The sequence below is a fragment of the Homalodisca vitripennis genome, chromosome 3, assembly GCF_021130785.1.
Source record: "Homalodisca vitripennis isolate AUS2020 chromosome 3, UT_GWSS_2.1, whole genome shotgun sequence".
Taxonomy (NCBI): Eukaryota; Metazoa; Arthropoda; class Insecta; order Hemiptera; family Cicadellidae; genus Homalodisca; species Homalodisca vitripennis.
In genome coordinates this window covers 75,201,962-75,216,796 of record NC_060209.1, presented here as the reverse complement: position 1 = coordinate 75,216,796, position 14,835 = coordinate 75,201,962, and the positions used below count along the sequence as shown (strand labels likewise).

Here is a 14,835-nt window from a genome sequence, read left to right as displayed (position 1 = left end):
TGCTGGTTGTAATATTTTCATATTTTAATTTTTATGATATGTGAGTTTTAAATTATATTGTTTGGAAACAGAATGCTTAAGTAAGAATTAAGTGTTTGGTTATCTAAAGAGGATTAGGAATCTGGAACAGACACAGGAAATCAGAAACAGATTAGCTGACACATATAGCCAAGGCTTCATAGACACAGCAATGCAAACCTAACCCAGTGATACATTTGTACCTGTATGTCAATTTTAACCTTGCATTAAACAAGGATTCGACTTCCAATTTAGAGTGATTAAAAATATTAACTAACCAACCCCGTATAATCTGGCCAAAATAACAGTTATTTAGGTTGCAACAGCATTTCTTAGGTAATTCAGTAATAAAGTACTTGTTTTTCAGCTTGTTGATATAATAAGAACAATACTTTCGCAATAGAATAGTAAAAACTTACGTCTGTTCCCTGGTTGAACAGAGGAAATAGCACACTGTATTAGAATAATAGGCATTATTGCCAAATATCCCTTACCTGTAATCAGAACCGAAGTATGTGTCTCCGTGATGGCTATTTTTCCAATCAGATGTAATAAAATATAATTATACGTGTATATAGGCCTATATATATATATATATATATATATATATATATATATATATTTACATTTTTATTTACTTTCGTTTGTACTGTTTTCTTTTATATTTTTATATTTTATACATTTTATGCACCTGAAGGCGGTTTTTACCGAAATATAGTGCTTAATTCTTTAAAAATTTTATTTGTATAGTGATTTACTAAAAGTAATATATATATATATATATATATATATATATATATATATATATATATATATTGGTCGATTTTCGTATCTGCCAAATGGCTTACTTACTAATCACTGTGTTAAATAGAAGAAAACAAAATAACTATTTTTCACTTCTATATTTCGGGGGATTTAATACCCCCGTCTTCAGGAAGTTTTAAATAAAAATGAATACAGAACTATAACAGAATTTTTGTTTACATGTTATAGTTCTGTATTCATTTTTATTTAAAACTTCCTGAAGACGGGGGTATTAAATCCCCCGAAATATAGAAGTGAAAAATAGTTATTTTGTTTTCTTCTTTATATATATATATTTATATATATATACAGGAAACAGAATATGTTTAAAAGTATATACCAGCAAGAAGTTTGTTTGAGAACGGTTTCCTTTAATATATTACTTGTTAAAACATACAGCAAAACTTAATAGTTTATAGGACACAAATATTTACATTCTGGATGGGTAATTATATACGTATTTTCCTTGTTTAAATGTTTACACGTTCAGCCCCGAATGTCTCAGTAAGCGTAAACATCATTATCATAGAGCTTCACGTGAGGCTGAGAGTGTTACAGCGCACACTTTATCTAGTCTAGCAATTTTATATCAAAGAGGCCTTGATTATTCGTATTTAATTTCGATTCACTTCAAGGGGACCAAAGCCGAATTATTTTAAACTATGAGTATGCAATTTTCTTTGTTTAAAACTTTGTGAAGATTCTACTGAATCTTTTGAAAGGATAACAGGATATCGGATATATTAAAAAGCGCACAAAAATGTTACTTTTTTGAGACCCATAACGATGGAAACAGTTCGAAATCCTAGTATAACATTTTTTTTTTAATTCTTGATTGGGGTTTTTCGGCAAATTTTTCTTTGCATTCTTCATGACATATTCTGCATTCTAGCTATATCTTTTTACTCTCTCTTCGACAGGTTATTAGACCGGATCTAGACTTCCTTGTAAGTTACTATGTAACTTTAGCTGTAGTTTTACTACCATCCCTAGTCTCTCTTTTTTTCTCGCCTACATCTGAGTAGCATTTACTTATTTAATTTTTTGGCTCAACATAAATTTTCTCATGAATGGCTTTTTTTAACCATACCATGTAGCATACTCCTGAACAATGTGGACAATTCTAATAGTTTGTAGTGAGTGGCAAATGTTCAAATCTGCTTCGAAATCTGCAATATCCTTAAATAACGTTGGACAATTAAACCTGATTTTGGTTATCCCTTAAATCATCCAACGTAAATTTTAGAGGCTCTGCTACCGCCTTTGAGCTAAGAAACTGTCTTTAACTGATGATGGACTCGAAGTGGTGTTTTTTTTAGGTATAATTTCAATTTTTATTTAATTGAACCTTTGTTATTAACAGAAATTTTTTAAGCGTAACATTTGTCGAGGGTTGTTAACAAAAGTGGTTTCGTCTATCAGATTTTATCGATATACAGTACTCCAAGATATGGTATTTGTTTTAGGTGTCTTTCAGAATAAAAAACGTAAAGGTGTGCATAAAATTTACATTTACCTTGATATTGCAATTCCTGAAAATTAATCTAAATTGCTGGCTCTAGTAACATTGATGGAATGCTATTGACGGGAGAGATGATTCATATCAGTCAGCTCCAGTAACATTTATGCAAAATAAATTGTCAACAACCAAAACGTCTCAAAGTATAACCTACAGCACATTATGTATAGACAATTAAGACACGTATATCATAGTGTATTGATTTTATTCATCCAGATTAAAAAAAAATCGTTTACTGTCATTTTCGCTCATGTTGTGTTGTCATGGTTTTCACTTTGATGTTCTGATGTTAAGGTTGTTACCGCACAAATTAAACCACAGGCTTTATTTCTATATTTTTCCGCTTGTATTTCCATTTATGTGGCTGCAAATAAAACAGAAAACCCAAAACGGAATATAAACTAGCACAATGAACTGAAATTGTTCTGTTTGGTTGGTAATACAATCCCATCAGAGTAGTTAGTAGAGATATATTCATGAAATTGCAAAGATAGGAAATCTGTTATTGCCCATCAGTTGTTATATCAGCAACTAATAATGTCATAAATACAAAGATAGTGAAACTATAATGCACATCGGCTGTAATATCAGAACTACTACACGCCTTTAAGTGACTCTAGGGCATACCAATTACAGCTTTTTAGCGATAATAATTGCGCTAATTTGGATAATTCAGTATGATACTACTTATTTTTACTATTCATGTATAACAGCTTTGTTAGTGAACTGAGTCCAATTAAAGTTATTATGTTTACGTAATATAGAGTGTAAAAACGTCACAGAGCGGTTTATTTCAACCTTTATATGTGAATTTGCAAACTCATAGAAAATATTTTAAAATGCCTCACGGGATCACTGTATTCTAACATGGAATGATCCGGAGGCTATGCCTAGTACTGCTATATACTGGATCAAGTATAATTAAAAAAAAATAACAAAAATCTCTCTATACCAGGATAAAAATATTTATATCAAGCCATAATAAGTGAGCAATGGAAAATTCTAATAGTATTATTAATGCAAAAGTGCATTTGTATTACTTCCAAGCTTAAGATATTTAGCCAATTGTATTGAGATTTTACATGGGCATTCATAGAGTCCCTGGCCTGCATATAGGTCTATTATTAATTAGAAAATCCTTCAGGGCTAAGAGAGTCTAAAGTCCGTTCCGCCCCACTGTTCCCTAAATCAATTATAAATCTCATATTGATCTTTAACCGATGGAGCTCTTTAAACTGAATCAACTGTTATGTGGAGACATTTTACTAACCAATATTTTAGATTATTTTTACAGCTATGGAGAAAAAATAACGAAAGTAACAATAGGCCTACTTCTTTTTACGACATTGTATTAACTAGGTAAATCAATGAAATTCTCATTAATTTTACTTAATGAACTAAATTGTGAAGTCAGGCATTGAATTTGGTTTTCTTAAGATTTACAGATCTATTTACAATACCTAAAGGAGCATAAAACGAAGGGTCTGGGCATTACAATAATTAAACAAACCATTCACTCCACTGCTACAGTTCGAGGAAACAGGCGAGTTTGTCATTATGGAAAGTTTAGTCACAAAGACATACAATGCACTAAATGCAATTTTTATTAAAGAAAATCATCCAGGTAACATCGCATCCATTTCTCACTTAGGATACTTTTAGATATTTTTCTTAGACTGGACCGAGGAAATAGTAGATATATCCAACATGGAGTGGAAAGCAATTTGAATCATATGCATGTGTATAAATCTAAGAAATATATTCCTGTCAATACTTCCTGTGAATATCTGGTCAATATTTCAAGTGCAATATTAGAATTCCACACGTTTTCCTAATAATAACAGTATATATTAATACGTAAAACTGAGAAGACTACTTTGGCTAAAAACCAAGAAGGGTATACTTATAGGCGTTTAAAATAAAGGTCTAAAGTATTTATGTTGTGAAATTTGAATTGAGTTTATATTCCCGACCAAGAAAATATATACCTTGGAAAACTTCTTCTGTCAAAAAAGGGTCTGCTTACGTCTCTTGCAATCTTTTATGTTCAAATTTTTTTTTTTAATTCATTCCAACGGCAACAAGCCAAAGTACAAGCGGGTAATATACATATATAAATATTTAAATATCAACTGTAAGAAAGAAACAATGGGTTAAATAACAATAAAGTTGACAGTGATAACAATCTAACAAAAACAACAACACAAATGATTAAATATAACAATTAATAATAAAAGTAAATAGTAACAACAAACGGCATAATACATAACAACAAAGCAGTAGACGATTCAGGAACACAACAATCAATATGAGGGGTAACAAGCATAACAATGAAATAAATTACCATACAACATGTGAAGGTTAGTAATAATTGTGTTTCTACACAGGACCGCGGAGGGATGCCAGCACTCTTCCCCGGATGGCCGAAGCACGGTCGTGAAAAAGATCGACAAGGTGGCAGAAGTTATTTCCCAGCCTCATCATTCGGCCGAGGGGACCGTGAAAGTCATAATCCCGCCGAGAGTGACGCCTGCCGAACAGATCACGCGACCGAGTAGCTGAAGGAATGCGGATATCCACTTGTGCGAGGAGAGAAGGACAGTCAAGCAGACCATTCAGCAATTTGGCAAGGAACAGGACATCTGCAGCCTTTCGTCTGGCTAGGAGATCTGGTAGGAGTAGCTCGTTCTGCAGATCCGCGAGAGGAACTTCCCTGAATTTATGTCCCCGCCTCGTTCCCACCAGCCTTAAGAACCTCCTCTGGACAGCCTCGAGTTTCCAGATGAGAGTTAAGCGGTAGGGAGACCAAACGGGGCTAGCATATTCCAGTAGTTGCCGCACAAAGGAAGAATAAAGCGTTTTTAAAACAACAGGGCTCGTCATGCCATGAGTCGACCTTGAGATGAACCCCAACATCCTGTTTGCCCGTCTGCACAGATCATCCACGTGAGCGTTAAAGGAGAAATCAGCAGAGAAGGTAACACCCAAGTCCCTCACCGTGAACACCCTATCCAGAGCTCGGCCATCTAAGGTGTACTGGAAATAGCGTGGATTACACAATCGGCCAAAGGACATCACAGAGCACTTGGAAGAGTTCAACTTCATGTTGTTTGTATTGCACCAATCAAGGACACTATTAAGGCTAGTCTGCAACCTTCAAAAATCCTCTGGGTGAGAGATTACTGTGAAGATCTTGACACCATCTGCGAAGAGAAGGGCCTCTACTAGCAGGATGGACGTAAGGTCATTGATGAATGCAGTGAATAAGTAAGGCCTGAGCAAGGAGCCTTGTGGTACACCCGAGGTTTGAGGAAATTCTCTGGATATAGAGCCCGGCAGTTTCACCCTCAAGCGTCGGTCCCGCAGGTAATCATGGAGCCATGAGAGCAGTGGGCCATGGATCCCATAAGCTTTCAGCTTACATATGAGGATAGAGTGATCGACCTTGTCAAACGCCTTGGCGAAATCAACGAAAGCCACATCCAACTGCCTCCCTTCCCTCATTGCTGATAATATGGCCTCCTCAAATACCAGTAAATTGGTTACTGTAGATCTAGAGGAGGTGAATCCATGCTGATTAGGGCAAGTCAGAGACTTCACAAATGGTTTGAGACGAGAGAGAATAAGCATTTCAAACACCTTCCCAAGTGCAGAGAGAATTGTAATTGGTCTATAGTTCTCCACTTTCGAGGGGCTGCCACCCTTTAATATTGGGACAATATGCCCCACTTTAAAAGTATCTGGGAATTTTCCAAGCAAAATAGATGAGTTAAATAGGAAGGTCAAAGGGTGGGCCAAGAGGTTTCTGCCGTGTTGTAGGAGGGACGGTGTGATGCTATCGGGGCCGGCACCCTTCCTCACGTCGAGCCTCCTGAGGACCTCCAAGACTTCCGAGGCCGAGAAGGAGATACTCGCCAAGGAAGAAGTGGAATTAAAATCAAAGGGAGGATAGCGGTTGCAGGCTGTGAGAAAACAGATGAAAAGAATTCGGAGAACATATCAACCCTTTCCTGCGGATCGAGTGAGAAACGATCGCCAAGAGTTACAATAGATGGTATACCAGATGTTTCTCCAGAGGAACGAGCAAAACTCCAGAAACTGTTTGGATTATGCGGGATTGAGTTCTCTATGTGGTTCAAGTAGTTTCTGTAACAAGTCCGACTGAGTTTCTTGCAAGCATGACGTAATGCACAGAAGCGTGAGTAGGCTGATGGTTGAAATGACTGCTTATAACGCTTATGTGCAATCTTCTTCTGTATCACCAGATTACTTAACTCCCCGGAAAACCATTTAGGGAAGGGTGAAGTCCCAATTCGTTTTAGAGGACTGCATTTAATACAAATGTTGCCAAGAATTGCAGCCATTTTATTGAAATTCTCCTGGATGTCAGGTTGCTCATAAATGAAGGAAAGATCCACTTCAGAAAGCATGTCCGAAGCCGCCTGAAGGTTGCATTTACGAAGATTTGGGAAAGTGACGTATCTAGTAGGAAGAGTCCCTCTCATGACTGGCAGAGAAAAAGATAACGGAGGGTGATGAGGGTCGGCTTCAACCAATGGGTTTAACATTGCAGACTGATACAGGTTTGATGCTACTAAAGACCAGATCCAAAGTCACTTGCCTAAAGTTCCTTACATGGTTAATTTGGTCCAAAGAGTGCAACTCTGAGAGATTTTCAAGAAGCTCCCTCTTCGGTCGGTCGCCTGAGGGCTGCTCGAAAGAACCGGTGTCATAAGTAGCGATGTTGAAGTCACCCGCCAATACCAATGAAGATGACGGAGAAGAGGGGGACAACTTCATCGGCTGATTCACAGAATACATCATACGTGGAGACTGGTTGTCCCGGGGGAATGTAGACGCAGTTCAGAATAAGTCTGTAACTAGTTAATTAAATAAATGAGACTTTCTATGGGTGTATTATGTATTATTTCATGTGACTGGATACTATTACTGATGGCCACCAATACCCCACCACCTGAAAACTTGCCGCTAGAGTACGTGCTTCTATCTCTACGATAAATCATATAATTATTAACAGGCTGTAACTCAGAGTTAGATATATCTGGAGATAGGTTTGTTTCGCACAGTAGTGGATATCGTAGACGTTGCAAGCTAAAGTATTTTTTACGTCAAAAAGTTTGGTTCGGAGTCCATTAACATTTTGGAAATAAATAAATAAAAATAATTGTTTTGCCGTTGGAAGTAATTAGATTTTTTTAACTATCTTGGGTATTCCACTTACATATTTAATGGTCAAGTCAGGCTCCCCTGATTCAGTACGAGCCTTAAGCTTCTCCCGTAAGTCGGAGAGGTACTGCCTTTCTTTCACGGTGCGATCATGAGCAAGAGAGACATCTGTCAACTCCTTATCCGAATCCTTACCAACGCCAAAACTTCGGAAGAGTGTAATGGCATCACCCTCCGACGGGAGGCAAAGCTTGACAACTCGGGGTCTGTTATCTGTAAATTTCCCAATTCTGAAAAACCGAGTCCCTTTCAAAGATGAAGCAAGTCCACAGCACCCCAGAATACGTTCTATCAGACCTCTATCATGCTCCCTAACAGCCGCAGGTGATGATGACTCACACTCCTTTAAACCAAGAACGATTGCATTGCGTGTGCGGCCCTGCCTCTCGTTAAATTCCTCAAGAATACTTTCGAAAGGTGCATCAAGCACCGCATCAGCAGCTATGTATTTACAGCTATATATTTACAGTACCATAGTTCAGTTTGCCTTGTGAAGTAAATATACGTAGATCTAAATATTATAATTAAAATAGTTGATAAATTAAATAAACAAATTGATGTGTTGTCACACTACAACTTTTTTCACAAAACAGTTCATTGCATTTGACATACTCATTCATTTTATTAATGTTACACAGATCTCTCTCAAATCTTACGTGTGGTGGTTAATGAAAAATCAGGCTGTCCACACGATGTATTGTAAACACAAAACCTTTCTTGCGGGAAATATTGAATTTGATTATAGTTAGTGAATATTATCACATTGGTCTTAAGGGTAACCAATTTTGCAAAGGGAAATATGTGTCAGGGTAAATACATTTTTTGAGGAAACGCTTTATATTAATAAAACATTTAAATATGTGAAATATTGAAACATATACCCGAACAATTCAAAAACCTCCAAGAAAATCTTATGTTTACTTAAAGATCAGTGACATTATTTATTTTGTGGACATTAATGTTTTAAATTTAAATAACTCAAATATTTACGTGTAACACACTATTAATTTTCTTTAAAAATAAATAACTACGTCAAATATCTATTTGAAATTTTCGACTAATACGTGTTTTTAACGTTTGGATCAGTACAAAGTTTAGCATGAATACTCAAAAGGAGATGTTTCTTCAACTAAATATGAGAAAGATAAATTGTAACTTAATACTTTTCAATAATGTTTTAGTAATATAGATTGCATTAATTTACTTCTATGGTTTAATTTGAATTTTCATAACTTCAAATTAAAATTTTTTAGATCTGAAGTAGGTTTTGGGTTTGTACCTTTTCATTTTACACATTTACTCACAAATTCGTTACATTCGTTTAAAGATATAACATAATTATTCTGATTACAATCATATGATTAATAGTATGTTGTTTCTTCAACCTCTTTTGTATTTTGACTGTATCGTAACACATATTTTTCATTACATATATTTGTGACGCACTAAGTAAATATGGAACGTATATATAATTAAAGAAAAGTTTTTGCTTTATTAATTACCAACAAATACCATTATTATTAGATGAAACCGTTGTATGTCCAAATGTCAGAAACAGACTTAAAAGTATATAGTCCATTCGTGAAACATTGTTTCTACGTAAGCTATAATTAATTATTCTATGCTTGTGCATGTCCGTCCACGGGATTTGGCTAAGCGTCATTGAAGTCAAACTCTCATTAAGGTTGCACAGTTTTTCTTTAATATGTTAGCGTCTTTACTTATGTAATGTAATGTTTATAAGAGAAAGAAGTGCAAGTTAAATGTAATTTGATCAGTGTTATAGATACGCCACATATATTGAAATCTTAACTCCTAATTAAATAATCTTTTCTATTTCATCATTCAAATGTTAGTAGCAATAATTTAAGCCTAAAAACAAATGGTTTTTCAACTAAGATTATCCGATATTATACGTGCTTGTAGAACATCAATGGAGTAGTTTTATTTGCTACTGTATAAGAGCTGAATTTTCACAGTGTAGGGATTTTATTAAAAAGATGACTAGCTTAATTCTAACAAAGTTAACAGTTTACATAACTGTTTGTCTTAGCTATATTTAATAAACCTCTCAAATACAAACATATATTTACAACAATTAATGTCTTGTTCCTATATAGTACATGACTTCAAACCCTGCCGTTTCTACAAATTGAAAAGTGCAGTGTTGATGTATAATTTACATGTTAATGGGGAACTGATTGCAGCACCAAGTCACGCATGTCTGTTCCGGCTTAGAGGGACAAACAATAAGCGGTGATGACGTCCTAGTGATGGCTAACATGAGAAATACATTATCTATTCAAGCGTTGCAAAAATTATAACCCCCTTTAAATTAATAGAAAACAAACGGTTTTAATCCTATTATTGCTAAGTTCGTAGATATTTTTAGTTGATTACATAAAATAATTGAAAAATTTTAAATATTTTAATGTTAAATACAAAAGACTTATTGTGTTAAGAGCTAGTCTTGCCTTCACGTTTAAGGTTTGTCTAGGAATTTTAACAAACAATTAATATAAAATAGAATATAAACTTCTGGTATTAATAAATGAACGATTGTGAGGTAACGTATGGTGATCTAAAAATAAAGAACGCGCACTAAACCACGACTCATTTCTCCAGCAGGAATTGCAAATTTCCTCGAATAGGGACGCTACTCGTACCATGTATGAAAATCTAGTAATCTCTAGAATCTGTTATGTAAGTTATAGTTATTCAAAGAAAACTACATCCCGATGTGTATCCCTACTCCTTACTCCATGTCATGTTTCAATTAAAGAACTCCTAGACGACCATTACTCGGAAGCTTCACTCAGTAACTCTGATGTAAATTATAATGGTTGTCAAAATTCAAATCTATGCACTCAATTGTGTCCCGTTCATACAGAATGCATTTGCACCTCCAATACTGACTTCAGTCGGACCGTTACCATGAAAAATTATACGCTCCCTATCAATAGAGAGGTAAGTAATGATCTTTGGAAAAAATGTATATCCCGGTATCTCATTTCATATCGCAGTTTCATGTTGTTATACAAAGGATTCCTACAGCAGCATTTTTGGACTCTGATTTAGCCTAGGAACTACAGCAATTCAGAGGTAGCTTGTAGTAATCTTGAAAATTAAAGTTTTCACATTCATTCCTGTCTCATTAACCCAGTGTGGATTTTACCTCCAGTAGTGACACAACTCATACTATTTTATGAGCATATATATTCCTTAGCATCTGAAAGATGTTGTAATTCGAAGATAACTACTCCTAGGAATCTTATTGCATCTCGTTACTCCATGTAATTTTTCATTTAAATAACTCATAAAGGAACATTATCTGGAACCCTAATGCAGACTCAGAAACGTCCCAAAGCAGCTCTCATGTAAAATGTAATGATTAAGATTCCAATCTCCACACTCAGTCCTGACGTCATTTCACGACGGAGTTTTGATATTGCCTCGAATAGGAACGTCATTCGGATCTTTACTATGAACAATGGTATGTTCCATGTAGTATATGGCGTGGGTATGTAAATGTAATCATCAATGATTATTTAGTGCTTTTCAGAAATGATATTTTAAAACCTTTGTATGTCACAATATAATAAACATTTTATTCATATAACATTTTAATCACTCTACCACAAAGTTCTGATGTTAATAGAACACCGACAGATATTAAAATAATATAACCAAGGACTCTTTATTTTTATTTGAAGAACTGTTTCGTTTTATTTCAACAATTAAAACATGAAGTTTGTGTAATCTCTGGGATATACTGTAACATCCTTTCATTAGTTTCTAACTTATAATTAGTTAAAGTTTGTGTCTGTCAACTACTAGCTCGATTATAACAATCTAGTCACAATAACTCAATTGCACAACAACTCAGAAGCGATAGTGTAACGGAGCTAATTGCTAGAATTATTTCTTTTTGATGTTGTAAATTAAACTTTTTACTGCGGTTTGTAAACGTGTTATGGAGAATGGAGTCCGTTTCGATCTTTCTGTTTGAGAATGTATTGGTAAATTTGCTTACCTTAGCACTTGACCCTTAAAGGCCTCGATGATATTGACTGTTATCTTTTTTGAACCCTTAATATTCGGTTTTGTGTCATCGATGCTGATAAAGAAACTACTAAATCTCCGCCAGATAATAATATTAAATCTGATACTGTGTGTCCCGCTTGTCATGGACTACTACCAAGAAGCCTAATCATACTTCTGCAGTGTTCGGCGTTACCTCACTATATACTCCTTCGATATTTATAAAAACTAAAACTAATGAGTACACTAGTTATCTGAGCAACACGTACAGACGATGATGTACTCTAACCTATCTCATAACGGTATTTCCTTGAGTTGTTACTAAACTTTTAAACGTAGTTATTTTAAACCACCGTTTTACGTTTCCTTAAAAATACTACTTTATTTTTAGGGTTTACATATTTATATGACCTAAGATAACACAAACCTAATGTACATCAATTTAATATTTTTTTAAATATTTTAATTATTACTATTAGTTTTAAAAACATCTGTTTTGAACGTTTTTGGTAGAATTCAGGGCTCAAAAAAGTGCTCTTTAAACTTCATTCTAAGGTTGGCTAAAAGATTGGAATATGTTTTAGTGATTATCACCTAACTAAGGATTGTTAATAATAAATGTAATTTACATTGGTTTTCACGTTTTTTCCATTTATTTTACAAAATATCTAGAATGTAAGCCTATATAAGTAGCTAAATATATTTTTATATACCATGGTGATCAGTGAAAATTTTAATTTTAGCGATATTCTAGACCAAAACAGAGTTAAAAAAACTCAATAGAGGTACAGCTGTAACATCATGGTTCTCTACAAATTCCACTGCAGTACTGCTCGGCGAAGATCTGGTGGTGCTTGGAATATTGACCGATGATTTGCTGATGGATTGCAATCATGTACCGAAACTGTATGTATGTATACTTCTATACTGGAATATTTTTATAAGCAGCAATATTAGGCATCTATAGCTCCTTCAGTACAGGCTTACCCCGACAATCGCTGCAATGAGCTGTCTGATTGTCTTTTTCACACGAGAGAGTTTGTTAAGTTCTTTCATTTTACAGCATTCTTTGCTTTTTCACGGTTGTAAACTACTCCCCTGCGTTATTGAAACTAACCCTATTCTCAATTTCCTAATTTAAATATATTGCAATGACACTCACGTACTTGAATAGATCTTTGTTTGAAGATTTTACGATGAAAAGATTGTGAAGCAGACAGGGTATTCTAGACATTTGCTGCCAGTCAGTGATATAAAATAATCAGTAACACATTCTGGTAAACAAGCAATAGTTTTAGACATTGTTTTGTAAAAACTGTTTTTTTTATCCCCCTTGTATCCAGTATAAGTGCCTGTAATGGTAGTTGCACTGTCGTATTTTTAAAAAGTACATTAAAAATTGAATATTGTAACTCTTTTCTCTATTTATTAAATATTCTGAGAAACCTCACATATTATTTCTTTCTTTAAAACCTTCCTCGAACTTCAAAGAGTATATGGAAAAAGAGGTAGCCTCAATGGTTCAGCCGTTCCCCACACCAGCTCTTACAACATATTCAGTCATTCTTTTTTGTTTATAAAATTATTTGAAAGGTTATGAAGATGAAGACATAAACTTAATTACATAACTTTCATAACTAATAATTCTAAGCTGAGTTTTGCATTGCATTTAACAATGAAATGTGAACAATATACTGTTGGCGAGAGAAAAGAAGAGACCTGGCCTGTGCCGGCGCACAGCTGTGTACTAGTGTGTTGCCGCCCAGTAATTTCAGGCGCTTCGCCCCACAGCCAACCCTGCGAATTGTTTATCCTAGCAATGGAACAGTGAAACAATAATGGAATTACGAAACAGGGCGCGGCAACATACTAGTAGTAACGCCTGCAAATTTCAGATAGGCCAGAATCCAGGTCTCTTCTTTTCTCTCGCCATCAGTAACTACCCTGTAAAATATATTATTTTAATACCTATAAAATGAAGATATTAAGTAAAATATGTTTTTGTATCAGAACGGATCCAGAACTATCATTATGAAACAAAACTGTACGTATCACTATTAAAATGTAAAACGCTCTATGAGTTCATAAAGTACAGAATGTGGGTTGATATGTAATGTTGTAAATAAATAAATTTTTGATGTAGAGTATAATATGTTAGTGTATAGTTTAGTTATTCAGTATCTATTAAATTAAATCTTACTATGCCATCATTTGGAAAGTGTTAGACACTTATAGCAAGGCAGCCTTTTGCTAAAACCACAATCAATTATAATACGTGTTAATAATACCTGTGTGTAATACTTTTATATATTTTAACGATCATAAGTTAATTTAAATTGGACATCCAACGTTTTTATGTTAGCATAATTAATCAAATTAATATTTGTGATCTAGCTATAACCTTAGCTGAAAAAATGAGGACTGCTGCCGGAAAGAATCAGAATGTCTCCATTTTATAATAGTAAGGTTTAAAAAATGTGTCATATTAACAATAAAATATTAAAAATTTACAGTTCTGAAAACAATTCATCAATGCAGTAAAAGTATTTGTCAATGAACCAGTCTTACACTTTCTTCTTCATAGTCGTATAAACTATTCTTTAGAGTTGTTTGTAGGGCATTGAAAAACTTTGCTCCGGCATAGAACGGCTTTCTCTAGGCGATGTGCAGGCAGGGTAAACTGTAGGAAATGTCTTTTATTTTGCTGATGGATGTGGATAAATCTCAGTAGATCCTCTTGTAAGGTATACATAATTACTTCAATTATATAGATGGAGGATACTGTGAGTATTCCTCATTCACTGAATGCATCCTTACATGACTCTCTTGGCTTCAGATAAGCGAGTATCCTTCCAGAACGCTTTTGCATTACTAAAACTCTCTGGAAATTCCCTCCCGATGTGCTTCCCCAAACCAAAATTCCATATCTTAACGACTTTCAAAAAGTGCATAGTATGCGACTTAACTGCCTCTGCAGTGGAAATTGTTCTAGTTTTTCAAATTGCATACAAAGCTTAGCACAGTTTACTTCATACAAACTCAAGCATTCATCTATAATTACACCCGGATGTTTTTGCCAGTGGTTATAGCCCATATTTCTTTCTTCTTAGTACAAGTTATTTGGTCTTTGTTTTGTTGAAAACCAAGTGAATTTTATGACAGTATTCTTCTCTAAGTTAACAGATATAAAACTTGTTATTTCTAGT

General features: G+C 34.5%; 1 protein-coding gene across 1 annotated transcript; it reads right to left on the bottom strand.

Annotated features, from left to right (window-relative positions):
- Positions 1-4,720: 4,720 nt before the first annotated feature.
- LOC124358244 lies at positions 4,721-5,446 on the bottom strand. The gene has a single exon (XM_046810537.1). It carries the CDS (start codon positions 5,444-5,446, stop codon positions 4,721-4,723), a length of 726 nt encoding a protein of 241 aa, XP_046666493.1.
- Positions 5,447-14,835: the final 9,389 nt, after the last annotated feature.

Bases quoted from the DNA above. Each gene is read 5' to 3' on its own strand.
- LOC124358244 (XM_046810537.1), bottom strand. From the start codon at position 5,446: ATGAAGTTGAACTCTTCCAAGTGCTCTGTGATGTCCTTTGGCCGATTG.